The sequence below is a fragment of the Xiphophorus couchianus genome, chromosome 13, assembly GCF_001444195.1.
Source record: "Xiphophorus couchianus chromosome 13, X_couchianus-1.0, whole genome shotgun sequence".
Lineage (NCBI taxonomy): Eukaryota > Metazoa > Chordata > Actinopteri > Cyprinodontiformes > Poeciliidae > Xiphophorus > Xiphophorus couchianus.
In genome coordinates, this window is record NC_040240.1 from 5267542 (window position 1) to 5295377 (window position 27836).

At 40.4% G+C, this 27836-nt stretch overlaps 1 protein-coding gene across 2 annotated transcripts in view; it reads right to left on the reverse strand.

Annotated features, from left to right (window-relative positions):
• The window catches only part of LOC114155305 (growth factor receptor-bound protein 10-like), a 54599-nt gene extending 37247 nt beyond the window's left edge, over positions 1 to 17352 (reverse strand). The window contains exons 1-4 of one of the 2 annotated variants that reach the window (XM_028035131.1): positions 17190 to 17352; positions 14150 to 14254; positions 8328 to 8421; positions 1066 to 1321 (exon numbers count right to left, since the gene is read on the reverse strand). In XM_028035131.1, the coding sequence (XP_027890932.1) occupies positions 1066 to 1321; positions 8328 to 8421; positions 14150 to 14200 (401 nt within the window). In that variant the 5' untranslated portion in view covers positions 14201 to 14254; positions 17190 to 17352. Of the gene's footprint in view, positions 1 to 1065; positions 1322 to 8327; positions 8422 to 14149; positions 14255 to 17033; positions 17142 to 17189 lie in introns of those variants that run through there. The other variant, XM_028035129.1, reaches the window with a different exon arrangement.
• Positions 17353 to 27836: the final 10484 nt, after the last annotated feature.

Consider the following 27836-nt stretch of genomic DNA (forward strand, 5'->3'; position numbering starts at 1 on the left):
CAGATATTTAGTGAAGGACGTTTGTCAAAGAACAAACTCTATCATGAGAAAGCTGCAGATCCGGTTTAGTCGACAAAATAAAGACTTTGTGCAAGAAAAACAAGCCACTATTGAAAGAAACTATAATAAGTCCATCTTGCATTTAGCCACAGGCCATGCAGAGGATATAGCAAACAGATGATATGGTAAAATAAGACTAAACTTTAGGAAACAAGCATGAAGCTAACACCACATCAGTTCGAACCCACCATCATCACGGTGAAATACGGTGGCAGAGGCATCATGGCATGAGATGGTTTGATTGAACAAGTACAAAGAAGCTTGTAAGAATTGATTAGAAGAAAAATAAAAGATTTTTAAAAAAAAACCCTACTAGAGGGTGAAAAAGACTTGATTGAAGCAAAGTTTCATCTTGCAGGAGGACAGTGATCCAAAGCACACAGCCAAAGCTACAAAGGAATAATAACAATAATAAATACTAAATTCCACTTAGAATATGTTAAGAAATGACTTGGAAACTGGATGTTCACAGACGCTTTCCATTCCTCCTGAATGAACTGAAGCAAACAAAGTCGCTAGATAAGCAAAGCTGGTAGCTACAAAAGACTTGCAGCTGGATTTGCAGCTGCAAGCTAATAAAATTTTTAAAAACCATTTATCATTTCTCTTCCAACTCACAATTATGCACAACTTTGTGTTGGTCCATTACATAAAAAGGCAATGAAATACACTGAAGTTTGTGGTTACAAAGTGACAAAATGTAATGTGTAAAATACTTCCTGCATGTTCATACATGTACACTTTTATTTATTTTTTTATTATTTTATTTGATGCGTCAGGGAGGGGACAGAACTGAATTCTGTACCTGATTTAGCATAAAATAAACTCGGTGTACATTAATTCTGCAGTAAATCCCCTTAATCTAATTTACAGCTGAATTTGACCTTTAATATACCAATGTAGCTATGGAGAGGAAAAGAGATCATTTCTGGAAGCTGTCAGCTCTCCTCTAATTGTATTTAAGGTGGTCAGATCCACACAGAGCCAGAGGCTTGGTGTGTTTACCTGACAGCCTGGATGTGCATGGGCTGAGAGTGCTTCAGTCCTTCCCTGGAGGGGGGCGAGGGCCGCAGGGGCGGGGTGTGGCGACGGTGGACCTGGCCGTGTCCCAGATGGGCAGCGTGATGGTGGTGAGACGTGTGCATGTGACCGTTGTTTAGGAGGAGCGCAGTCTCTGCCTGCATGGACTGCATGCTCTCCACAGAGGAGTTCATGTCATTCACCAGCTGCTCCAGGTCCACGTCGTCATCTGTGGAGGCAGCTGGGTTGTGGGAAGAGAAGAGAAAAAGAAGAAGAGAGGAAGAAGTGAGAGGCAGCGCTTAACACAATTGAAGTCCTCCATTCTTTTACATTCCTTATTAAGAGATTAACCAAGGTAACTTATGACAGGCCAAAAATGTTCCTTACCTACCTCTGGCAAAGATATATTTGAACAAAAATGACTCAATATTTTTATCACAACCAAAAGTTTTTCCAAGGGAAAAGGCAGAAGTGCACTTGAGCTAGTATGAAAATGCAATGTAGCACCTTGTTACCCTGAGCGATTTTATGTTCTTCAGAGTAAACACTGTAGGACAACCAGAAATTTATTTTTTGTCATTCTACCCTGACACACTCAGTCTTACTTTCCTAATAATCACTGGTCAGCTCAAATTATGGTGACGAATAATATACATAAAACATCTAAAAATAATACAACCCAGCCATGATTTTTGCCATGTTTGCTAAATGAACCTTCTGGTTTCATGTAGTAGAAATGTAGGTTATCTAACAGATAATTGTGTTATCTAGTATTACACCACCTTTTTCTTTTTAAGTGCATTTTTGTGCATTCCGTGTTTTCCTCTGAGATTTTTGTGACGTCTCCTTTTGTGGTTTTTATTGCAGCGCCGCCACAGGCGAGGAGGTGAACAGGTTTTTGTTCATTTGACGCGGGGCGGTGTGAAAGTGAACCGCACCAGCTGAGAATGCAACAAATGTTGCATTTTTGGTCCCCAATCGAACCAAGTCTCAGGTGTAAAAACACCCAAAGTTGGATTTTACATCTACCTGGATTACCTAAAAAGTTTGTTGAGTACACTTCATCAATATGAAGTCTGACATTTAAAGAGACCGATATATCTGACAAAGTGTGGTGGTTCCAACCAGAAGCCACAGTTCAAACCAAGCCGGTATGAAATGTGAAGGATCATCACTGAACAGTTTTTAATTAGCTAAAGTCGTCCAGGGATTTGAGAGGCCAAGTGTCAATGAACCTCAGAGTTGAGCAACGTGCAGATTATTCGCTGCTCTAAAACAATCAGTGAATTCCTCATGTCAGGAGATTTCTCTAAGACTTAAAGAAAGACCTAGGCTTAGAGAGAGAGAAAAAGTGTAAAAGCAGGATGGAAAACAGTTCCCCTCATTGAAAAGAAAAAACTTCACATTAAACCCTCTTTAAAAGTCCACAACTGCCTCCTCAGAGAGTTTCTGCATGTGTTTGTGTCTAAAGCCCTTCAGTCCTATGCGAGTCCCACCCCAACACCGCTCGGAGAATTCCAAACATTCCTGGAGAAGAAATTACTGAGCTCTGGGAGCGTTAACTAGTCCGCTCATTGCACACGGTGGCTTAAATGGTCAGGACGAAGCAGAGCAGCAAAACACCGTACACACATGCACGCTTCAGAACAAGGATGGGACACCACGTGCAATGTGCAGCGCACACAAACACGTGCTTTGGATTATACAAGTTTTTTTTGTTTTTTTTAAAGAAAACACTGTGCTGTGCTTTAGACACATGGCGAACACAAAGAGCAGAAGGGAATCTGCTGTTCCAAAAAAAACAGGAGTCGCCGATCATGTTTGGATCACAAAGAGGCATGGCCTGACAGTCCAGCACACACAAAAAGCACAGTCTGGGACACAGGTTCAAGTGATGTTCAGGTTCATGAGTGGGACAGGAGATGGGTGTGTGAAGGGGTCAGAGGACAAGGGGGGCTAAAACCCAGAGAGTAGAAAACGACCAACGTACTTCTTGGTCGTTTTCTACTCAGACAAGCTTTACCATCTGATTTTAGATTAGATACATTTTTACACATCAATTGTTGCCATTTAATTGCTTTTTATAAAGAAAAATGATGCAATGTTTACAAAAAGTTACCCCTTTAATCAAAAATTTGAAACCAAAACGCAAATCTTCCTAGTCCCAAAGGTAATGTCAGCAGCATGGCTCTGGGAAAGCAAGTGTTACGTTAAATAAGTCTACAGCACCAACGATGTGAAGCTGCCATCACATGGTTTCTTATAATGTCACATATGTCAGGGTAGCCAACTGTGGTTTCTCTGTTTGGGTTTCCAATTCCCAGTGAGAAAACAATAAAAACTTCTTTTAAAGTTGGAATTCTGACTTGGAAATTTGGAGATGGTCGATCAGCTCAGGGTTTAAAAAAAAAAATAAATCAACATGGCTGCCATGCATACAAAAAGTAGTGAAAGTTACCAACATGAAGTATTTATTGGTACTTCATGTTGAATATTGAAGCCAATATTTTTAAATTGGCTTCAAAGATAGTGCTATGAAATATTTATCTATGCATATGTTCCTTTTGTTTACGATCAAATTAAATGGGTAAAATTTACTGCTAGCTGCTTGTTCTGTATGTAAAAGATGGCTGCACCAAATCAAATACCAAATCCCGATATTTTCCATCTTGCAACTAGAGTGTGCTCAACTTGGTTGTGATGCAACTCCTGGTTCTGACTAAAACGCAGCATAAAAACACAGTTTACATTTTTCTGAATCACAGATCTAGTGAGAAATTTAGATGGATTTTTTATTTCTAGATGCTCAATTTACCATTTCTGAACATGAAGAAATAAAGTGCATTGTGTCAATCAAGTGGAACTAAATATGTAAAGTTATTGTCTACGATGTTCACAGTTTTGAATAATGGTTGTGAATCAAGTTGAGGATTGTCAAATATACGGTTTGAATGTGTTACAAACTGTAAAACTATCTTTTACAGTCATTCCAAGCATTTAGCATGTTAGGTTCAGTGATCTTTTCTGGTGTAGACAAGACATCTGCATGGTATACCATGAAATTAATTAACATTATTACCGGGTCACTGATGTGAGATTCGAGTACCAGTGGAGCATTGGTACGAACGGGAATCCTTGAAAGATGCTTAAAGCGACATACTTTTGTACATCATTGAAACACGAGAAAGATGCATAAAAGTGTGACAGGATATAAAAATGGGGATTTTAAAAATCTTTGGCTAGCTATCCACACCAACATACTTTTATAGCGCAAGGAGACAGCATAAGTCAAGATTAAACAACTAAACAGTGAGTACTTTGTAGCCACTAATGGGATGAATGTTCAACTGAGCTCAAGTCCATCCATCAAAAACTAATTGGCACCAACATATTCGATGAAGGCAATATTATGGAGTAAATTGCAAGAATAAAACCACTCAAGTCAACTGCAGAGGAAAAACATCTGGATTGTAAACTCCTGTCTTAGCTATCAACCTGCAGCAATGAGCCACGATTAGGGTAATTTTAGTCCATGGAAAATACTGGAAGATTTTTATCAACTGGGGCCTTTTTAGAGCAGCAAGCGTTCGCTTCTGTCCAGGATCGCTTTTGCTGGACTTAATTGAAAAATAAGTAGCTGCCGCTGGCAAGCTGAGATTTCCGTGGGCATGTTTAAAAAGTGTAATTCATCTGCGTCTTGGCAAAACATGGGAACAAACCTTTAAATCAATATTTTATGTCCGCTAATATGGAGATCCCACACCACGCACACGCTTCCAGGTTTCAAGGCTTCTAATCTGTCTTTTCACTGTTGGAACGGCGCTTTATCATTTAGCCTACCAGAGTCTTAAATAAAAAAAAAAGCAGCCTTGTGCGGCTTTAGGAGGATAATGATGGTTTCATTGGCATTCCTCTCCCTCCTCCTGCGGCTGGTTTGGCCAACTCCACTGTTGGCTTTGCACAGGGAGCCCAGAGGACATAGAGAAAGAAAATGCCTTCTCCTTCTTGTCCATTTACTTTGACCTGGAATGTGAAGGACTTGCTGCAGCTGTCTGGTTAGCATCTGACAACAAAACATGCCATGCAAAAGTGGATGTTCCATTCCTCTAGGATCTCAAAATATACTAACCCGAAGCCACAAAAACCAGCAATTATTGATCCCTAACCACCGTCTAGAGGTCAGTAAGGAAACCTGGAGCGTTTTCATTATGAAACATAAGGATTGTAGTTAGTATTAGCCTGAATCTTATTTATTTTTTGCTTACTTAAAATACTTAACTTATCTATTAACAAAACTCATCTGTAGCGTTTGTGTTGCAGGTGGTGCTTTTAGGCTTCGCTGCCAATAAAGCATGTTGTCAGGTTATCAGGAAGACAGATGGGGCTATCATAAACGAAGGGCACGCAACCTGAGCCGATCTAAATATAAACCAATCCATTAGTGAGGCTGATGTAAAGTGTCTGAGTTGTGCAAGGCCAAAACGTAATTTTATCCGAGTGACTTTGACTCAAGCCCGTTCTGTAATGTGCAAAACTTTATTGTGGAGACTTCCACTTGTTTTCAATCATTCATGGCTGCTGTGTAGTGTTGAAGTCCACGAGATACATGAAGAGTAGTACTGAAAATGTTTAATTCATAAACATGTTTATGTGTGTGAGCATTTCCTGGAACCGTAGGAGTTTGACTGATTTTAAATGTGCTTTCCAGTCCCTGCTCAATTCCCACCCGTCTTTGGGATGTTTTGTCGAACTGGCGACAGAGCAAATTGACTTCACGGCACAAGAGAAGTCAAATACACAACAGAAAAGTAGCTCTGTTTAATCTGAGTTAAGGTCGGGGTCGTTTAAGTTTGAAACGTCAAGTCCATTTCGTATTGCACTTGTAAATTCATTAAACCCTGTTTAACACGGACTGCTCTCAAATCCAATATAGTATCTGCTCTGATTCTAGTACTGTGTGAATATTAAATGTCCTCTTGAGGCAGAAATTGTTATGTAATTTTAACTTTATGTAATTTTAATTAAAAGTGACTAAAACCCATAATAGCAGATGAGAGTTTTACAAACAACAAAAAAAAAAAACAGAGACAGGAAAGTGTCCCAGGAAGTCTGATGGATGGATCTATACTACAAACCTAAAACAAGGACAAACACCTATAATTCATCATAACATCAGCTGTAACTTACTGGAATTAAAAATACATAATTTCACCTCAGGTGCAGGATGTAAAAACATCAAGATTAAAAGTTTGCTGCCTTAAAGGATAAAAATCATATTGCAGATATTTAAGCATTAAGATTAGCAATTTAATGCTCTGATGTGCTTTATTTTTTCACAATATTTAAGTTTTCTTGAACAAGCAAGGGGATAAATAAATATGAATTATCTCATGTGTCTGCCTGTCAGAATAAGGACCAGCTTTACCTTCCTTAATCCCCTCCCTTGCCCCACAAGCCTACACCTGCATTGCTATAACTTAATTTTATTAGGCTGATTTATGTAGCTTTGCATTATTATGATGCCTCATAGTTATGATTTACGATGACGTTGTGTGTAGACGGGGAGGCGTTGTGAGAAAAAGGGGTGTAAACAACGTCTCCATATGGTGAGCAGAGCATGAACTGATGAAGGGAGACAGTTTCCTAGATGGTGTAAAAGTTGGGCAATTAGAGAGAGGGACTTCTAGGAAGTCAGCGAGCGTTAAGTAGGCCATCATCTGTTTGGCTCCATGAAGACAGCAATCAAAAGAGGAGATGATGTGTGAAAAATGGACAGAACAAAAGCTGCAGGATAATGGAGCAACGTGACAGAGGAATATTTTGCCTTTCAAAATTATTTACTGCATGACTCAATAAAAAAAATAATAATACTAAAACAAAGATTTATAATCAGCAACTATTTATTGGGTTGCCTTTGTGCATCTGCATCTGTGTGTGTGTGTGAGTGAGTGAGTCACCCTTTCTTCGGTTTTAAATTAGTTTCAGAATGCTAAACCATTGGAGAAATAGTTTCCACAACAGCAATTTTAATATGAGGATCTTTTCCAACCCTTATCAATGCAGTACACTTACCTCACACTGAACACATATGTGGGAAATTAGAACCATTTGTTTTGTATCGTGACCACAAAAGCTGGAACATACCTTCTCCTAGAAAATCTGCCTCTTGGCATACTTTATATGTAACTGTATAGTACTTTACCCAACCTAGTTAGATTTAAGTGTTTATTACTGTGCTGGTAGTCCATGTTGTGCAAAAATAGCACTAAAATGAGGAGGTTTATCAGAAATTAATGCTTCCAGAGAATGGTGAGCTTCAATAGGCAGTTTAATTAAACTTGAGGAACAACTGAGTGCAGCTCAAAGTGACAACATCCAACAATATAAACTCTGCATGTGGACAGAGGAGATTAGGGCAAACACCAGCTCTCTTACACAAAGAAAAATTTATGCATTTTATTTCAAGGTAAGCAAAAAAAAAAAAACAACCTGATTTGTCTGCTATGTAAGCACCATGTGGTCACAATGTTACATATTTGTGTAATGACAACCTAATGCTGAGTTTGTTGACTTTGTGACCATTGTGCATGAAAAGGAGCATAAACCTTGTTGTACTTTGAAAATGACAGAAGTTACTTTCTTAAATATTCTCCTCTTGCATGAAATCAGCTCCTAAGTCAGCTACATTTGAAACGAATCATCTCATTTACTAAATTTAAGCAAATATTAAACATTCTCAGCAGTGAGACATGACTGCAACGTTTTTGACTGATGACTGGACTCAGATCTGTTTTTGTATTACTTACTGAAATGTTCTAAAATGTCTACATTTTTCAAGTGTGTGTTGTAGTTTAGAACAGTCTGAAGCTCAACTTGGCCAGAATACCGTTTTAAAATGATGGTTATAAAAGCTGTCCATTGATGCCTAATTAAGGGATAATGTCATTTGTCAAAATTTAAGTTAGTGGAAATGATTTTCTTGTATAGGAAAATGAATAAATAAATGTAAATTTACTCATTTTTAAGCTTGAAATTTGGAAAGTGTGAATTAGAAATCTGTGTTATCTGAACTTTGAACTAGCTTTGAACACTGGCTGTAAGTGTGTCCTACATTCATAAGCATATTGAACCAAATCAGTACATTACGCCCAATTAATTGTGTTTCAATCAGTTTTCACATCAAATGTCAAAAAAATTTGTTAAATGGCCTTCTACAGAAATGGATGTGGAGGAGAGAGGGGCATTACCATGGTGATGTGGCGAAGCTTGACTGGCTGTGCGCTGAAAGCCGGAAACGATCAGCTCCTCAGGCCGGCGGGAGGAAGTGCGCTCCATCCTTTCCTGCCCCAAAAAAATGTAAATCTTTAATTTAAAAGTGAACGTAATCAAACCACACCCTTAGGATGCCCGAGGTTTTCCTGAAGGATGAAATACCACGAGTTCAAATGGTTGAGGGGCTCTGCTTTCCAGTAACGTCAAGCCATATGCTAACCCCATGACCCTGCTGACCTGCAGCTGTCACTGCCACATCTGTCCAACACAAACATGAAGCACATCCTGCAGCGTTTCGGTTTCATCAACACATCTGCAGCTAAAAGACAAAAACAAACAGAACATCCACAGCACTGTCACACATCTGGGGACACACTGGCTAATCCGAAACAGCCTCGAGGCGAGAAAGCTGTCAGAGAGAAACAAAGGCCCAAAAGCCAAATTTGAAAATCTTCCCTTTTCCAGGAAAACGAAGAACGCGGAAGCGTTGCTTCCAGGAACTGCTCGTGGCCAGGAGTCCTGTTGTGCGTGCGCACACATACACACCGGCTCGCATCTCCCCTCTGTGCTTCGAAAACATCCATAAATGCCAGGAGCTAGATTTATAGCTCTGAGAAGCAGCAGCCAAAAGCTTTCCAAGGAAGACAGCTTGGCTGCTGGGCCTGTGGTCTGACTGCAGACTTTAGCTAGGGCTGAGGTACAGCAGCTCCTCTGAACTTCCACTGAAAACCAGCTGCAGCAAGCAAATATGCACAATTTATACTTTAAATGTATAGCAGTATCTTTAGAAATTATCACAAAATATGAAAATGTTTATTTAAAAATAAAAAAAAACCTCTACAGGTATATCTTGATAGTGCTGCCCAGTCCTGCATCAGCCTGCCTCCTCCAGGGCACAAGGCAGTGACTGTGTGGGGTTTGAGGAAGAACAGCATTCTGGGTCCAGTAGGAGTTATCAGTAGCAGCACTGTTAACTGCTGCTAAAAACACCCCTTAACTGGAAGCGCTCTTGCTATAAAAGAGTCGATTATAATGGTCGCATTCCCCATAAACCTTCACAATGAACTCTGATGCACTTTGACTGACTCTACGGCTTTAAGGACCCCATGAAACAGCATTGAAGAGATCTTATGTTCAGATGCATAAGCAGCAGAACCTGACAATTACAAAATGATCTTTTAATAAGAGTGTTTTGTGTTCTTTTTAAGTTCATTTACTTTTATATATATAAATATTTTTTACTACATCCACACTCATTGTAGTGGTCAAACTGAAGAAGCAGAGAAATGATGAACATCGTGGACCGGATTGTGGAGAAGCTGCAATGTTGTAATTTGATCAACATTGAATTTCTCTTTGGGATTTCTAAAGTATTTTCAAATTAAATTAAATATAAAATGAAACTTGGTGCTTTAACAAATTCAACTTGTTTTTTCGATGGGATTTATTGCAACACACAGGGTCCATTTGTAGTCATTACCAATCAGTATATTTCTACTGGGAAACATTGAACATGATTAGCAAAGCTGATAGTAAAAGTAGTCTTTAGTACTTGTGTTTAAGAAGTGATTATTATTTTGGATCGATAAAATTTCGTCCATGGTGCAAAACTAATGAGAGCTTCTAAACATTTTCCTTACAGAAACTACACATTTGGATGTTTGGAAATGTTTCCAGCTGTGAAAAAAAAAAAAAGCCACGCACCACAAGTGGCACGTCTGATAAGTGACCAACTCGAGCAGCACGCCCCACTATTTCACCCGCTAACAACATGTTAGGCTTGTGTTCCTTTAAGAAAGTTCAAAAAAGTTTACATCAGTCTCCACAAGAAAAGTGTTTATTAGAAAACTTCCCCCAAAATTTAGTAGTGGTGAGAAACAAAGGAAGAAAAATGAGGGTAGACACAATGAACACAGACGCAAGTAAAGACGGTAGAAGGAAAAAAGATCGAAAACAGAAAAAAAGAAGGGTGGAAAGTAGAAACGACATAAAGAAGTACAGAAAAAAGAATACAAAAGTTAAACAGATGGGCTAAGGAATAAAGTCTGAAAATAGAAACATTTTTCATACTTGTTCTTACTTTGAAAATACTGAAATATTAAATTGCTCAGCCTTTCCTATTTCCTTTCCTGAACAACTAAAGCCACGACTCAACGACTCAGCTGCAAGTCAACATGTTTCGGTGTTGTGTAACGTGAACAAATACACATTTGCAAATGTAAACTTACCCACAAAAAGATGGATTTGCAAAGAGAGACAGAAATGAAAGAAAGATTTACAGCCGACTCAATCAGATACATCTCTGGCACTGCTCCAAAGCTCTCACTGAGATACACACACACACACACACGCCCACACATACAAACACATAGGAGACGGGAGTGGAGCAGTGCCCAGATTCCCAAACATCCCCGGCGTTATGTATAGCATTATGTAAGTTCACACAGGGACGGCTCATTTGCTCCTTATCTATACAAACTACACCCAGAGAAAAACTCCACAGGGGTGGGAGAAAGAACATGCAGTCTCATCTCAATTGGCAAACTTCACACAAGAACACACAGCGACGTTATAGCCAGCTTCTTTCTGTTTAACAACCTAAATCTGCTTTTTTTCCCCTGCACTAGATGTAGGATGGAGGAATGTTTTCTGTGGAGACTCAATTCACTATTCACTGCGGTCTTACTGGAGCAAAGACTCCTTCCTGGAAGCTAAAGAGAACCAATCCAACTTAATGTCAGCTCAACAGGAGCTCTGCAGTCCCACGGTTTGGGCTAGCAGGAGGCTCCACGTTTGTACCTCCACCCAGAGCAACAAGGCGGCTGACGTTACGTCACCTCCTTCATCCCACTCTGAGTCGCAGCGAGACGTCACAGCGTCAATCCCAAAAGCCTGTCACAAAACAAAGTCCACAGCTTGTTAATGGTGTTTGTTTAGTAGTTCTATTTATAGAGCTCCACAATGCCGTTCAACCAAATTCCTTAGGTTACTGGAGAGTTGGAAAGGAGAAACCCCAAACGGAGAAACAAAGGGCTCATTCTGCAAGGATTTGGACACTGGAAGTGGGTCTGTTGTGTTGCAGAGACGCCATATTTCACCGAACCAGGCTGAGAGACCCCAACCTCGAGGCAAGAGGCCTTGGCACACATGTAGACCCCAAGAGAGGTTTGCAGAACTATAATCAAGAGGCTGTCCTTTTATGCAATCCATAACTTAACTATTACAGCTCCCACATACTTTATCCGTATCCACGATGGGCAGTCGCGTGAATTTGGCACGCTCATCATTACGCACACCTTTTGTACAACGGCACAGGCCATCTAGGACACACCACTCCCGCTTCCATGTACATCAGGAAAATCACAGCCTACACATTGCAATCTCCATCCAGGAGTTATTAACCATTTGCCAATCATAGTATAATAGTAGTTACTTAGTGAAGAATCATACAAACGTACATAATTCCTCACTGTGTCGGGTAAATGTTCCTCGAAAGTATTCATGTCTCCTACATACACAGAAACCAGGTAGTGGACTAAATTTTCAAGCAGACTAGTTGAAGATAGATATCAACATTGATGTGATTGGTCAAACTCCTGCCTGCACTCAGCACTTCGCACAGAGCTCTGTTGAATAGTTCGACCTGGGTCTAGTGTCAAGTTCGGCAGGATATCTCTGCAAACAAAGTGACACCATTTTCATCATGCGCCTACGTCAATATGGGTCGATTTCTGAAGTCTGGATGAATGCTGGTGCCTTTAAACCTATTCCAGCAGCATCTAACATGAGCAAAACGCTCTGGCAGAGATGTGCTAAACTCAGCTGGTCACTGGTGTCAAGGTAAATTAAGATTTTAAAAAGTTCCTGTGGCTTTCTGGCCGTTTAAGGATATGCCAGAGAAAGTGTCAGTGTGATCAGAGCTTTATCTGGTTGTGTGAAGCGTAAAGTAAGAGTTGCCCCTCTGCACACTGCTGTTCAGCTGGCTAAAACTGAGCAGGACATTTCTGTTGAATAGCTAATTATTGACTCTTTGAGCAGAGAGCCAAACTAATTAAACAAACAACTGGGAGTACTGGTACACAGTGTAGAGCAGAACAAGAAGGTACTGTATTCTGCACAACATGCACTTAAACATCCCTACTACTGTAATAATTAAAGCTACATTGCTTAAGCAGCAGTAGAAATACATGTTTATCTGTTCTAAATAATGGCCTACATTGCTCTTTTCATTTGTTATGGAAACGTTATTAAAGAGTAAACTGGTGTTTTATACAACAGAGTATAAAAGTCTAAGTATTTTCAAGCAATAAAAAACCTATTACATCAAAAGATTTCAGCCCGTTTAGGGTTTGATATTGGTCCCTAAAACCTTTTATGGGTGTGCAGGTTGAGCCTTGTCTGCATTTGTTGAACAATTTCTCGGGATTTAAAGCCGTGCCATTAATGCCAATAATTGGTGAAACTGTAGCTCTGAAATATAAGGCCCATTTTATGGGTAGATAAATCCAAGTCTGTCTTAAGACTGTAACTTATTTATTTTTTTCAACCCACTTCTAAAAAGGCTTTATCCAACAGACCGCTCATTAATTAATGTTAAAACAAGCCAGTAATTCTAGATGAGCTTTGACAAATGTTTCATATCCAGATTAGAAGATCAGACTACATTCCTATGTTTTGTTTGTTCTTTTCTTTATTCTACTTCAAGGGCTGTTGAAGACTAACTAAGCTCAAAAAATAAACTTTGAAGTGAAAATTAGTGCTGCACACCCACACCTTAAAACTCTTTAGTCTGAAAACAGGTTTCTCCAAGACACTTAGAAATAAACAGTCACTTTCTTTAAGCCTACTGCAGATCAAATAAAAATATTATTAGATAATAATCTTATCCTGGATTCACTGATTGATTTTTTTTTACATTGTAAACAAGGATCTGGTTCATGCAAACCTCAGTTGAATTTCTGTTTCTAGTAAATTTGTCGTCTTTAATCACCTTGCCAAGAATCACCTTGGCAAAGGTGATTCTTTGAACATTGTTGTGAACAGACTTCCATAGCTTCCTAAAATATAAAAATGGGGGGAAAAATCCCAACAGGTCATTATTTCAGATGCTAATCGGTTAAAAGACGTTACAAATGTGAACGTTTCAAGTAGCTGACAATTTCATTGTTGTTATACCTGCATATGTTGTTTCTCGGTTCTGTTTTTTCTCTCTTTCTGTAGGTGTAGAAGCAAACTTCCAGGGTGTTTTCTTTTGTCCTCTTTATCCTCCTCTCTCTTCTTGTTCTTATGGCACTTAGGTTAATTTTGATTTTTATTGTACTTGAGTAAAAAATTGGAATTTGCTGTAGGGTAGTTCATTTAGAGACCATATAGTTGTTTTTTTTTAAGTCACCCTTGTAACTAGTACATTTAACTTAATAGTTAGCCATGTTTGACAGCAAGAAAAGCAAAAAAATAAATAAAACACTCGACAAAAGAAGATCTAAGACCTTGAGCATTAACGCATGGTTACCTGCAAAACATCAGGGAAATCAGAGCACCACATTGCTGGTACAAAATATTTTAATAGGACATTCTTCCTGTGAAGTAAAACAACCTAAAAGTTTTTTTATAAATGATGCTGTAGCCACATTATAAAGCGGTAAGCCACAAATCAGATAGTTCTCAATCAATCCAGGTCGGCGCTCACAGTGCTATTTAAAGAAACCTGAATTTTAGAGCCACACTACTTCAAAACACTCATTCACACTGTGTACCACTGACATGCAAACAAGCACAAAGCTCAGAAAATATTTACCTGGTAGTTTGAGTGACGTAAAAAGTAGTCAGGGCATCCTGCTAAAGCCATGATGTTTGCCTTGTGCTCCCTCTCGCAGGGAACCCTCTGGTCTCAGCAAGCACCCTGCACAAGGAGGAGGAGCACAGCGAATAAATGAGACGAACCGAGCCTAAACGGACAGGATAATGATTAGAGGGAAAAGGGAAAAAAAAAATTTTTAACTCCAGAAAGACAGATGTCAAAGGCCTTTCTAAAACTGCCGCCCATGCGGGTGTTGTGATAACAACTTTGTAAAACTGGTATCCAGTTTCTAAAACCCAACACTCATCTTTAACCTAAAGGAAAAAGAAGAAAAGCCTGCATGTGTGCACGGCTTGTGAATGCGTGCATGTACACAGCGATTCCTGTGTAAACACAGCCATTGTGTTCAACACACACACACACACCAGTCAGTCCTCAAACAAAGCCCAGGGGCTTATGACTAAATAAAAAACCTTCTCCAAGCTAGCAACACATGTCCACTCACCACCTGCAGCCCGTAGAGGAAACAGAGGGGGGAGTTTTTAAGAAGCCCCTTGGAAAAGCAGTCAGCTAATTTCTTATATTCTGGGGAGGGGGATAGCCACTACAAGATGTGAACTGGTGTGTGTTAAAAGTGGACCCTCGCATGGTCAGCATTAAATGTTTGTTTTAACCGCTGTCATAGCTTAAAATGTTTCATTTTCAAAGCCACAAACATTTTCCACCATGTTGTTTTAAAGTTGACAATGAGATTCAAGAGAAAGTCCTGGAATGGGCCTGGAGTTTTTTGTAGGATTTATAGCTCCAATTACCAGAGAGATGCTCTTCCCAGACCTTTATTAGTGGACTGCAGGTGAAAGGACACTTCTTCACTTTTTCTATGCTTACAAATACAAACTGCTTACAAAAACGTGGGCATTAGTGGTCTGGAAACTAATACATCCCTTTTTCCGAGGTAACACCACTTTAAAGCTACGACTACCGACTGAAGGCCTGCTTCACCAGCTAGTGGGCTTGAAACACAGGAGGTGCCGTCCCTCGTTTCCTAGGAAACCTGCGTGATGAGGCGACAGCCGTTTGCCCTCCTCTAGCCAAGCGACAGGCAAAATTTGTGCATGTGAAATTTTGAGCTCGTACATGTAAACATGACACAAGAAAGTTGAAATATGTTCAACTTTTGTCACCGTTGCCAACACATCCTGTCAGTTGGGTTCATCCCAAGTGGCGAAAAACGTTTGCCTTTCGTCGCCCCCTCCCATGTGTTGAGCCCATAATATGGTTGTTTTATCCATGTCAACCTGCAAAAGCCAAACATTAGAAACTTACCAAGATTGTGAAAACTGTTTCTAAATTTAGCTGGTGTATGTTTTGTAGTTTTGCGTACATCTACGAGTATTTTTTCCGTTTCTCTTTAAAACAAAAGTAATTTAATTATGGTATACATTTTCATCTAAGCATTTTGATTAAATATAACAATCAGGACTATCACAACCTGAGAATCTCATACCGGCCTAATGCCCACTTATTAGTTTAAGAATCCCTGCTAGAAAGCCCAAATCACCATGAAAATCCACTCAACTACCTGCAGAACCTCACAATCCGCCAGGTTCACAAGAAGCTGTGATCACATTTAGGAGCGCTTGTTGTTACTGAAACCAGAACCACATGGATACTTCAACAAAGTCCAGCAATCAATACGCGTGCTAAACTTTGCATCTCTCCAGCCAACTCTCCATCTGATTTCCCTATGCTTTCCCTCTCTGTGCTCCTCTGTTGTACAGGTCATTATACAACACATATCAGATGATTCAAACAATAAGTCTTCCACCAGCAACTCCGCCCCCGCCTTCTCCTTTCACCCCACTAATTACGGTTTCCACAGGGGCTCGGCTATCTTTAGGTCGCTCTCGCTGACTGAGAATGCGTGTCCAAATGTGTGTGCACAGTTGGACACACATTGGAAAAAGACACTCTCTCCACTTCTGATAATTGGGTGGACCCCCTCCACACCATGCTTCCTTTTTACTTATGTCCAGTTTTGCATCTCAGAGGTTCTTTCTCTACAGGACCAGGCTGCTCACACCAATCAAACTGCTGGCCAAAAGGGCAAGCCCTGCTGATTGTATGTGCAAGCCTAATCAGCCTGAAAGCTAAGCCAAAGCTGCGAGTGCTTGACATTTAGTGACATTTGTGTCTCCTCCTGCAGAGAAAGGGAATAATTCAGCTTTTACCACCAATACAGGGACACCTAGAGATTTAATGGACTATGAAGCAACTTAATAATGCCACACTTGCTGGAGTGTTTATCCACACTCAGACTGGGGTGTATCTCTGCCAAAACTCACAGTAAGAGTGATGGTCCGACATGTGGTCTTCTTTATGCACCAGCAGCATACAAAAATATTTTACCAGGTGAACGCAGAGCTAAGAGAAATGACACACAGTTAGCTAGTCCTGCATGGGAGTAGCTTCTAAACATGCTGCTGCTTTAGGTAAATGCCTGGCATTAGTTTAGGAAGCACTGTTGTGAACGAAATAATCATTGCACCACTTGAAAGAGATTTAAAGAGAGCAAACTCCTTCCAATAATAGCAAAAGTTTGTGCTCATACAGGGTAACCTGTAGGACGTCTAATGCTTTTCATCAATCAAAAATACTAAATTAACAAAGCTAATATCAGACTCAAAAGACGCCCCAGAAGAGTTTGTGTTTTTAGCATGACAAAAACTATCTATAAACTAATTTCTGACACTAAAAGCCGTCAGTAAGCTCGTCTATAGCTTCCCTGCACGTTCCTACATGACCGAGAAGAATGGTTGCCTCTGACTTTACGCATATGCGCTCCTAAATTAGTTCCTAAACAAATACACAAAGTGCTTACGGTTATGAAAGGACAGCACGCAGTACAAGCTCGTGTCCAGGGCGCACGACGTATCAGCGACCGGTGAAACGCTTCAACTTTCCTCGTCTGAATCTCGGCACAAACTGCTTCCCACCCTCCCCCCCCATAAAAACCTCTGTCCGCCGCCGTGTTCACCTTGTCCCCCGAAGCGCTGTCCTTGCGCACGTACAAACCGCACATACACACGCTTTCTCTTGCTCACACACGCGCACGCCAACATACACACACGTCCAGCCCACTCCACTCCACGCTCCCTCCCCGTGCTTCGACCAGCTGACTCTCCACGGTCTTGCCCCTATCACGCACGCGCGCGCGCAGTTCGAGGTGAAACCTCCTATCTCTCTCTGTTTTTCTCTCTCTCTCTCTGTTTTTCTCTCTCTCTGTTTCTCTCTCTCTCTCTCTCTCTCTGTTTTTCTCTCTCTCTGTTTCTCTCTCTCTCTCTCTCTCTCTGTTTTTCTCTCTCTCTGTTTCTCTCTCTCTCTCTCTCTCTGTTTCTCTCTCTCTCTCTCTCTCTGTTTTTCTCTCTCTCTGTTTCTCTCTCTCTCTCTCTCTCTCTCTCCCAGCTCCGCCCCGCCTCCTTTACTGCACTGCAAAATCTAACTTATCTCACACGCTGCTGGTCAGTGGGGTTATGTTCCGACGTCACTCGTCTACGTAGCGCCGCTTTTGATACCCCCCCCCCCCCCCCCCCCCCCTCTGCCCTCTGAGTGGCAAAACATTCAACATGGCTACATCATGGTAATAGTGGGTATTGGTACTGGGAGTATAACTATTGTGATTTTTTTTTAATGACTTCATTTTGAAATGAGAACATTTCATTTAAAGACGGGAAAGTATGTAAGATGATATATTTTTGCATTTCAATTAATGTGGTGACATACCAGATCAGTTACTAAAGTTGAGCTGTTTCCTCCTTCTGTGTTTTTATTTTATTTTATGAGGCCTGAGGCTGGCTCAGTTCGGTTGAATGAAGGTTGAATAAAACTGGACCGCCACGTTATTCCCTCTCAGTGTTCTGCTCTTTTTTCCACCCACAGCCTTCTATTTTGTGGTAGCACATACGTATTTACCCCACTTCGTCGTTTTACACCAGGAACAAGCCGTTACGTTGCAGTCCACCATTGACCAGAACTAGCTGTGAGTTCAGTTCACTCTGGCTAAAACTTTTTGCTAGTTTCAGTTATTGGCTAAGCCATTCAGAGACAGACACTCACTTGCAATTAACTCTTAGATCAGGTCCACATGCAGCTGACATTATTAAAAGTTTGTGCACTTTTTTTGAGCCCCAAAAAAGTGTCCTCTGTAAATGAAGCATTTTTATATTTTTAATATTTTTATCTTGCACAATTTAATGGAAAAAAAACCCCCCTAAATCTATTAGAGAAGAAATAAAAAATTGAAAGCTGCAATTATCTGGTTGGATTTATGTGTATAAACTAAGTACTTTATTGGAGCGCCACATTAAATACTATTCTGCCCTAATCCTGCCTTTGTTAGAGAATACTGTGATCGTCTGTATTACATGCAGCACTGTCAACTAACAACTAACAAATCCAGACACAAGTCAATCATCTAAGGCCATGATCAGAGTATTAATGACTTTCACCAGTGCTGTGTCACTTTTTTGATGAACCAGTGTTGATGGTTAACCTGAATGCTAAGAAAAAAAAAAGTATTATTAATAACAAAGTAAAGGGATTGTGCTGATTTTCTATTTTTTTTCCACATTCATTTAAAAATCCTTCCCAAAGAGCCAACGACTGGTAAAGGTTGCTCTGTTGCTTAAAGGTGCAGTATGTAATTTTTTTATTTTTTAAAATTTTTTTATTTAGCTGCAATTTGTACAAGTACACAGCTCCATCAGAAACAACCAATCACAGCCAGGAGGAGGGTTTTAGCGCTGACAATCATTCTCGTGCACGGGCTGCTCACAGCCTCGTCTATTTTCTTTTCTACCCTTCCCATGAATGCTCAAGTCAATTAGCAAAGCCACAGATGAAGGTGGATAAACGGTAAGTTATTTCTCCGCCATTAGTATTATATGAAAATTTCATATCGTTTCTGTTTCCTTACATCAGGTTTTTCTCATTAAGAAGATTAATGAGAAAAACCTCTAATGAGAGCTGCAGCGCCACCTGTACCCTATGATACAGATGATGGCATTCAATTAACCTCCTGAAAAAGCCTTTTTTTTAAAAAATAAAACTTGATCATTTGCTTTTTTCTAGTCCTCTCTTTCTAAAGGGAGACAGTGGCTGGCCCATGGTCCAGCTGCTGTCTAAAAACACTGGATTTATCAACTTACATATTAGCTAAACCCATAATTATTTCTCAGCGCTAGACGTTTATGGGCATGTAATGACACCTCTCTCAGCACACGGCCAACAGAGTGACAGCAGCAAAATGCTTTCGTCTTCCACCAAAGCAGACACACACTTCTGCAAGAAAAGGAAGCTTGCCAAAAATCAGACATATATGTACACACGCATAACCCAAAGACACACTGTAAATATGTCAAAGGTACAGGCTGTTTTAATACGGAATCAGGCCTCCATGTGGGCCTTTGTTTACAAAACCAACAAACCTTTGCAGCTGCACTCAGCTACACGACTTGGCAGAATATCTCTGACATCTGTAGCAATTCCTTCACAGTTTTAGGCATTGAAGTAAAGATTGCAATTCCTTATCTGACTGAGCCTTTCTAGTCATCTGCTGTGGTCTTTCTTTTTAGGTTAAATTGGACTCGCGTTAGCTCTGTGGAGAGTATCTTCCCTCACAGAAGGTAATGTTTGGCAGTGCAATTAGCAAACTCAACCCAATCCAGAGTTTACGCTGAAAGAGTTTAAGATAAGAAGATCTACAGTATATGGTTAAGGAATTGAGCTCACAGGTGATTAGTGGCTGCACATTGAAGCACATGTAGTTAGGGGTCGACATGTAGATTAAGAGCGTGAGATTACAGAAAACATGATACATTAAATTTATTTTTGGGTCTTATTGATGAAAGTGTCCTGAAAAGATTTATTATTGTAAATCATATTCCGTTCACCCTATGCTGTATCTGTCTTATACAGACAAGTGACTTTGAATAAGGAACAGTCCAGTATTAGCTTTCTCTATACAGAACTTTATACTGTAGCACACATTACTTGGTCTCCAGCTAAAATAGGATACCACAGAGTTTGTTTCTTAGAAAAATTCAGTGGAATGAAAATCACAAGTCAGAGATGCCATTTCACCATTTCCACTGCCAAAATAAATTACACACGTGCTCCTCAAATTTTGTAGCAACAATCTAGCAATTCTCTCCTTGATCGCATGCTATGCTATGCTATGCGAACTCTCTGTCTGCACTGACGAAGAGTCACTCACCTCAGCTTGCTAATGCTTGGACTGCCAATTATTTCCGGAGTAGTTTAGCTAATAATTATGTGACCACTTGGAAGCACATATGGACTTTTTATAAAGCATCAAACTTTCATCCCCAGATACTGTGACCATTGCTATATATAGAAAAAGATAAACATTAAGGCTGAATGCAGCTTAACCCTAACCCTACGCATATCGTGGCATATTGTAAATTTACTCAGGTGATGTATGGAATGGTGGCAAACATTAAATAATGCACATCGACCATATCTGTGCCAGGATATTTCACAAATTCACTTAATTTTTTGACATTGAACCCACATGTAAAAGCATTTTTAGATAAGCCAACACACATGCCTAAGCATAAACAGTGTGACAGTAGCTTTAGCGTCTGGCATTTCTTATACCTGTTGTCACTATGATACTTTCAACAAGAACTGCTTGGGCCACAGTCAGGACTCATTGTGGAGCTTCTGTATCGGGGACTCGAGCTACATAGGTGTGAAACATTCTCTCTTATACTACTATTTCTAAAAATTTCCCTTGCAACAATGACACATTCCTGAATAAAGATAAAGTCATGAAAGCTCAACTAAGTCGTCTTACGAGGGCTCGGCGATTGTTGGCAAAAATCCCGCACCTGTTCTGCACCTCTAATCAGTAACGTAGAACTGCTGACCGCATGCCTGCATACACACATGTTGCGACATGTTTGGAGGAGGTGAAGGCAGTCAACTGGATAACTCAAGCTAAAACCTCGGTGGGTTGTCCCAAGGAGATTTACTCTCTATTCCAGCTTGACGAGCCTTAATTGTATTCCACTTTTACTGCCCTGACAAAGCTCATAAGAATGTTAGTGTCTTAAATTGATGCATTATAAACGCTTTAAGTCAGATATTTACACGTTGCATACAAAGACGCAGATTTAATATTGTTTGCCAATGTTAAACCAGGCAAAACCTTTCCTGTGCTACGTCAGGTAGGATTACCATAACTATTCCTCAGAATCACGAGAAGGAGAAAGAGACTCTTCACTTGTTCAAATTCATAAGTTTACATACCAATTCTCTAAATTGCATTAGGTCTCTTTCCACAATCTTCTTAGAATAGTTTGCTGTAAATCTGGCCCACTCCTTCTGATACAACCAGAAGCTCGGCCCGTGAGTTTTTTTGGTTTTTGAGGTCAGGTCTTTGTGATGATCAAACCAGTATGTTAATTTGTTGTCGCTAATTTGGGAGTTTACTGAACTCCGTCTGCTCCGAACGCCGTCTGCTGAGCAGCGTTTCAGTCCATATTGATACAAGACTCGTTTTGGTGCGGATAATGACAACTTTAGCTAGCAATTTCACAGGGTTGCTTTGTTTTTGTTTTTTGGTTCATGCACATTATTTGACCCCCCAGAAAATTTGACTGACTGTCAGTCCCACGGTGTTTATACTCTAAGTATATTTGATTAAAGGCATAGTAATCTCTGTATACGTACATTTCTGAATTTAAAGGAAGAAATAACACCTTATCTCCTATTATTTTGGTGTTCATCAAAAAGGAATAACACTAATAATCCTAACTGACCTAGGAAAATAAAAGGCTACACGTACAGTGTAAATATCTGTTTTCAGTCAGGAGTATGGGTTCTAACCCAGCCATGTGTGCCGGTAAAAACGGAGGATTTTACGAGAGGATGCCATCGACCGCTTGAAAGCAGCCGGGCCTTCGAGGAAAGCCAACAAACTTTGAAGGCGGAGGCCAGACTCCGACCAATGAGCTCTTTCTGTTTACACTCGAGGGTAACGTGGAGCGGCGTTACACAATCATCGGGGGGCAGCAACAGAAGCAGCTGGACGCTTCCCGCCGAAATGGGTCAGCCGAGCGAGCACATGGACAAGCAGAGTGTTTTGAAAACACCGAAAAGGATCACGGCGGTTCCATAAAACGAAAATGAAAAGAAGAAGAAAAAAATGAAATCCACAGGCTGTTGTTGGGAAATAGTCCAACCATCCCAGATGTAGCACAATGGGCGTCTCACGGGAGGTCATCATATGCACACCACTGCTCACACTTTGTACCCTGGGAGAAACACACACACACACACACACACACACACACACACACACACAGAGGCTCACTGTGTCATAATGACCCTGTTCCTATTCTACGAGCCCACACTCACTTCTGTTTACTTTTGTTTGTGACCCAACCATCCGTGGAATCTTAATTGTCTCGCACATGAAACACGCCGCCGCTGACGGAGGCCGGCTTTGATCTAATTTTTTCGCTTGTACAAGCTGTTTGCGAGTGGGACGGCTTGGCCTACACTGGTAAGCGTGTGCACTTGTGTATGTTTTGAAGCTGGACTCATTGTGTGTGTTGGTGGGTGTGTCTGTGCGGACAACGTGTCTGTGGCTGGGTGGTCTGAGAGTTGTTGTCGACAACTTACCAGTAAGTTGTTGTTGACAACAACTTACTGGATTTAAAATATATGTATACCATATGGATGATCACCTCCAAGCTGGAACGTTGCTGTTCCTCCACAGACAAGAGGTGGATTTTGGCACTTTGAGATGGAAAATGTGGCTCATAAAGACCTGGATGAAAAAGTTTAGGAACGATGATTTGTTGTATCTAACACTTTGACGTAATCCTGGCGACGACTGGGTGGGTTGGTGTTTTATCGCCATTCATGTCTTCTGTGAAAATACGTTTACGTAAAAGTCTTCCATTGCACTTTTTTTTTTAAACACCAAAGTTAAGACATTAACCCAGGACTGCTTTCACTTTCATGTCTCTGTGTAGGTAAGAACACAGGAGACGTTAGACGCTTACAGGAATTAAATGATCAATACAGTTGAAATCCAAACTAACTTGTTTTATTTAGATTGAAAGCAAAAACCGTGACAAATGTCTAAAAAAAAAAAGTCGTAAAAATATAAAAACCGTAAGTTTTTTTTCCTTGAAAAAGTTCTCACACCCCTTTGTTTTTTCACATTTTGTCATGTTAGAACCATAACTTTAAATGGATTTGTGGAAATTAAACTTTACATGACACTATTACATAAAGAAGTGCATTGTGGGGATGTGTGTGTGGGGGGAGTGGGTGCGGAGGTGATGTTTGGAGCTTGCCACAAGGCACACGGAGGAAGCTGCTAATGAGGAAGAAGTTGGTCTGGTGAGATGAGACCAAAACGGAACTGTTTGGCCAGAATACCGACACTGAACATCGTCATGAAAAAAACACAAACAAAGCGTGAACACACCATCAACACCCTAAAACAAGCGTGATGTGGAGAGACTTTTACAAAACCCCTCCGAGTCGTAAGGTTTTACTAAACCCCTCCGAGTGGTGAGGTTTTACTAAACCATTTCGAGTCGTGAAGTTTTACTAAACCCCTCCGAGTCGTGAAGTTTTACTAAACCCCTCCAAGTCGTGAGGTTTTACAAAACTCCTCCAAGTCGTGAAGTTTTACAAAACCCTTTCGAGTCGTAAGGTTTTACTAAACCATTTCGAGTCGTGAAGTTTTACTAAACCCCTCCAAGTTGTGAGGTTTTACTAAACCCCTCCGAGTCGTGAAGTTTTACTAAACCCCTCCAAGTCGTGAGGTTTTACAAAACTCCTCCGAGTCGTGAAGTTTTACAAAACTCCTCCGAGTCGTGAGGTTTTACAAAACTCCAAGTCGTGAAGTCCTGATGGGATTTAAACATTTGCTTAATATCATTTGAATAGATTATCAAGAATTTTATTTACATTGAAGTTATGTCATTAGCTTTATAATTAGCTAATTCAGACCTGCTATTAGCTCGACGCCAGATGTTCTCCTGTTTAGACACTGTTTTCTGTCTGCTGTAACTAAGACACTAACAGCTCTTATCCTCTCCACGAAACCCCACTTCTTAACTCCTGAACTGCTGCTTTAAGAACAACATTTTCTTCAGCTTTAACTGAATCTGCTCTCAGTTCATTTTTCCTAGCAAACAAAGTTTCACCAGACCATTAGCTCACTCACTTGGATTTGCTCGGTTTCTCCAAAGGATTGAGAGCACAGCTATTGCTTTTAAACTCAGCCAAATATTGCTATTTGACGTTTTCCTTCTTGGACATGAACTCTCCAGATGTTCAGAGGACACTGTGAACGCTTTGGTCCAAGAGAAACCAGTTCCCAACAGAGAGACAAGCAGTGCGTTCCAATGAGACGGCGTGGAACATGTTTTTATTGTCGAAACGGAAAGTCTGAAATGCGTTTCACTAGACGGTGCGCACTTACAGATCGGCCTGTTGATATTGCCACAGATGAAAATATTTCATCGTAACTTTCATAATTTGCGCCAATTGTCTGATTGCACTCGTTTATTTCTACTTTTGTTCTAATGTGCGGCGCGTTTTTCCTCCCCTATTGTCTAGCGTGTACCCAAAAGCGTTGGGCAGCGTGGTAAGTGCAGGTTATTTCAGCTGCTGCTACCTTATCTGTCTGGGATCATTTTACAGTCTCGACAGGAATGCATTAGTTGGAGCTGTATTTCATTTTTGTTTTGGTTTCTGTGGTATCCTGAAATCTACACGGCTGACGTTGTGATTTTGTGGCTTTCCCGAGTGCTCTCTTTTATACTTGGAAAGGCAGCAACGAAGCAACGACACAGGTTAACCGTTTTTGTTGTTTTCTTTTTTACCCAGATCTGAACTATTTGGTTGATGATAAAGCACAGTCTCTATGATGAGACTGTTTCTTGCCGTCCTCACAGCATTGAACTCTCAGCATTGTAGGGAAAATCCTACATTTCAGCGTCTGAGGTCAGACAGGGAAAGATGGACCTCTCTCCTGTAAAGCAATTTGTTGAACACCTCCCAATTTCAATGATATATGAAAATGACTTCAAATTTAAGCATGCTGAATATTTGGGAAGGTCTTTCAAGGCGCATTATAGTTTACTTCTTCGATCAAATTATACATTCGTTGCCATGGTAGCCATTTCTGTAGAATATTTTTTCTTATACTAGGACTCTGAACACACATAGAGGCAGAACTTGCAGAGCTTCAGATGTCGCCTCAGACTTTTGCTGGTCTACAAAAGTCGCTGGTCTTTTGTAAAACTTCACGACTCGGAGGAGTTTTGTAAAACCTTAGTCTGCGACTCCTGGGAACGTTCCCTGCCGTCGGTTCTCTCTTTTTGTGGATAATGGCTTTCACTGGTTTCCATGACGAAATGCGCACAAAACTTTGTCCATGTTCCACTAACGTCGAAAACACACAATTTCACAATTGTACTATTTCCAGTAAATAAGAAACGTGGTTAAAGTCACACGTGAATAGGTGTGTTTAAAAGCAAGCCGCAACATCATCATCATCCTCCAACTACTTCCGGTCGTCGTCTTCTTCATGGTTGCGCCCATGGCAACGTTTGGGTGTTGATCATGTGACTCCTGTGATGTGAATGGAAACAGTTTTGCAAAAAACTGCCACAGAATTTAAAAAATAAATAAATAAATAAATTACTGAAAGATTTTTATTTTTTTGTTTTGTTTCTACCAAGTAAATTTATTGTTAAATTGCGCAATTAACTGGTCAATGGAATTGCTGTATTTCACTGGACTTCCAAAGAATTAGAAACTGTTTTGAAGCCTTTTCCATAATGATGGATGTCAATAATTTAGTTTCTCATCTATGCATGAAATTCTTTAGCTCGAGGATCGATGTGGTGATTTTCTTTTTTTTTTTAAAGATAGTTTTTTAAAGATACTTTAGCCTACTTCCTGTTGTCAGACAGGTCCTGTGTAAGAGTTTTTAATTCTGAAAGTAATCTGGGTGAGTGTGATTATTACATTTTCACATAGGGTTAGGGCTTACTTTGTTTTTTCCCTAATAAACAAAATCTCTATTAGAAGAAAAAAAACTTTTTGAACATTTTATCTTAAATTTAGCTGGATCGTCTGAAACCTTTAACCCTGAAGGGGGGAAAAAAGTAATCTTTAAGGCAGCAAATACTCGTTCACAGAACTGCGTATGCCCGCTTAATCGAGTATTTTCATCACATCACCGGTTTACAAAACAAATCCCAACCGGGCCCTCTCGACTTTACCACCGCCTCACAACTAAGCCTGGTAGTTGCTCAAATTTTCTGCCTCATTTACTCCCAACACGGCAGTTATCATGAAATCTAAATTAGTCACCAAATAATATTTCTCCCATGTGGGATTGGGACATAATAGGGTATCTACATTACAAACCTAAATCTTATTATGAGCTTGCAGCAGTGGCTTGGGTCTCACAGATTTCGGTCCTTCTTGGCACCGCTAAGCGCACGCCCTCCCTCCCGCTCACAAGAGAGCGTTCTCTAAACTTTCCATTAACACTTAATCTTTCTCAGGCACTCTGTTAATCTTAACCTCTGGGTTTAGCAAAGAGCCGGTCGCCGTATTTGCTTCCTGAAGGGACATGCTTTTTTTTTTTTCAAGGTTTTTCTACATGCACGTCGTCTGGCTGAGCAAACGGAGACACGTCGAAATGATTCGTCTTGATCATCTGAGGGATTTCGCTCCTAATGAGCATGTTCAGTGCAGTTTGTGTTGCCTCTGAAAGGTGGGCCGGCTCCAACTCCCCTTCCAAAGTCACTAAGACTGAATGGGGAGATCAAAGTCAAAGCTGCTGATTAATCCACATAACAGGAGCTTTTCCACTAATAACAGAACATTCCTTTCTCTCCGGTACAGCGGTGCCACTGAGCCTCAGCGGTTGCTGATCTCCAAAGGTTCTCCTGCATTGTTCTTTAAAACTCAACCAGTGGTAAGAAGAAAACCACTGGAAAAAGCCAGACATGAAGTCAGACACGGCCAAAATGTAACTTTTGAGCCAACATGCAAAATGCTATGCTGGGAGTAAAGCTCTATGCAACTTTTTTGTTTAGGTTTAAAGCATGTTATAATGTTATTACTTTATCAAAAAACAAACCTGGAGTGTTGCCTTGATTCCTCCATGCCTGTTTGAGAAATCCTTTAATCTCCCGTGGCAACCATTCAGCCTGGTTGCACGAAACTCCTCCTCGACGCTGCAGTTTCCACCTCACAGAGCAGCCCTCCTCCTCTGACTCCCCCATTCAGCTCCTTCAGACTAGCCAGCAGCAATTAGCAAACACCTGGTGGAACTGCTCATCAGCTGAGCTCATCATACGAACTTCTGCTCAGTGATTCTCTGGTAAAAGCAAACAAACAAAAAGTTGTTAAAAGTCCTGAAGGCGGAGTTTCAGAAAGAGCAGGAGTTTCTTAAAGAGACAGAAGCCCAATTTCAAGGCGTTACATTACAAAGTCAAATTCCTTTTAAGTCGTATTTGATATATACAGCATTCTTATGCCAGCTGAAGATAACATAGTTTCTTAATTGTGCTATAAAATGGCATCATATGCCTGTAAAATACGTAATACTGCC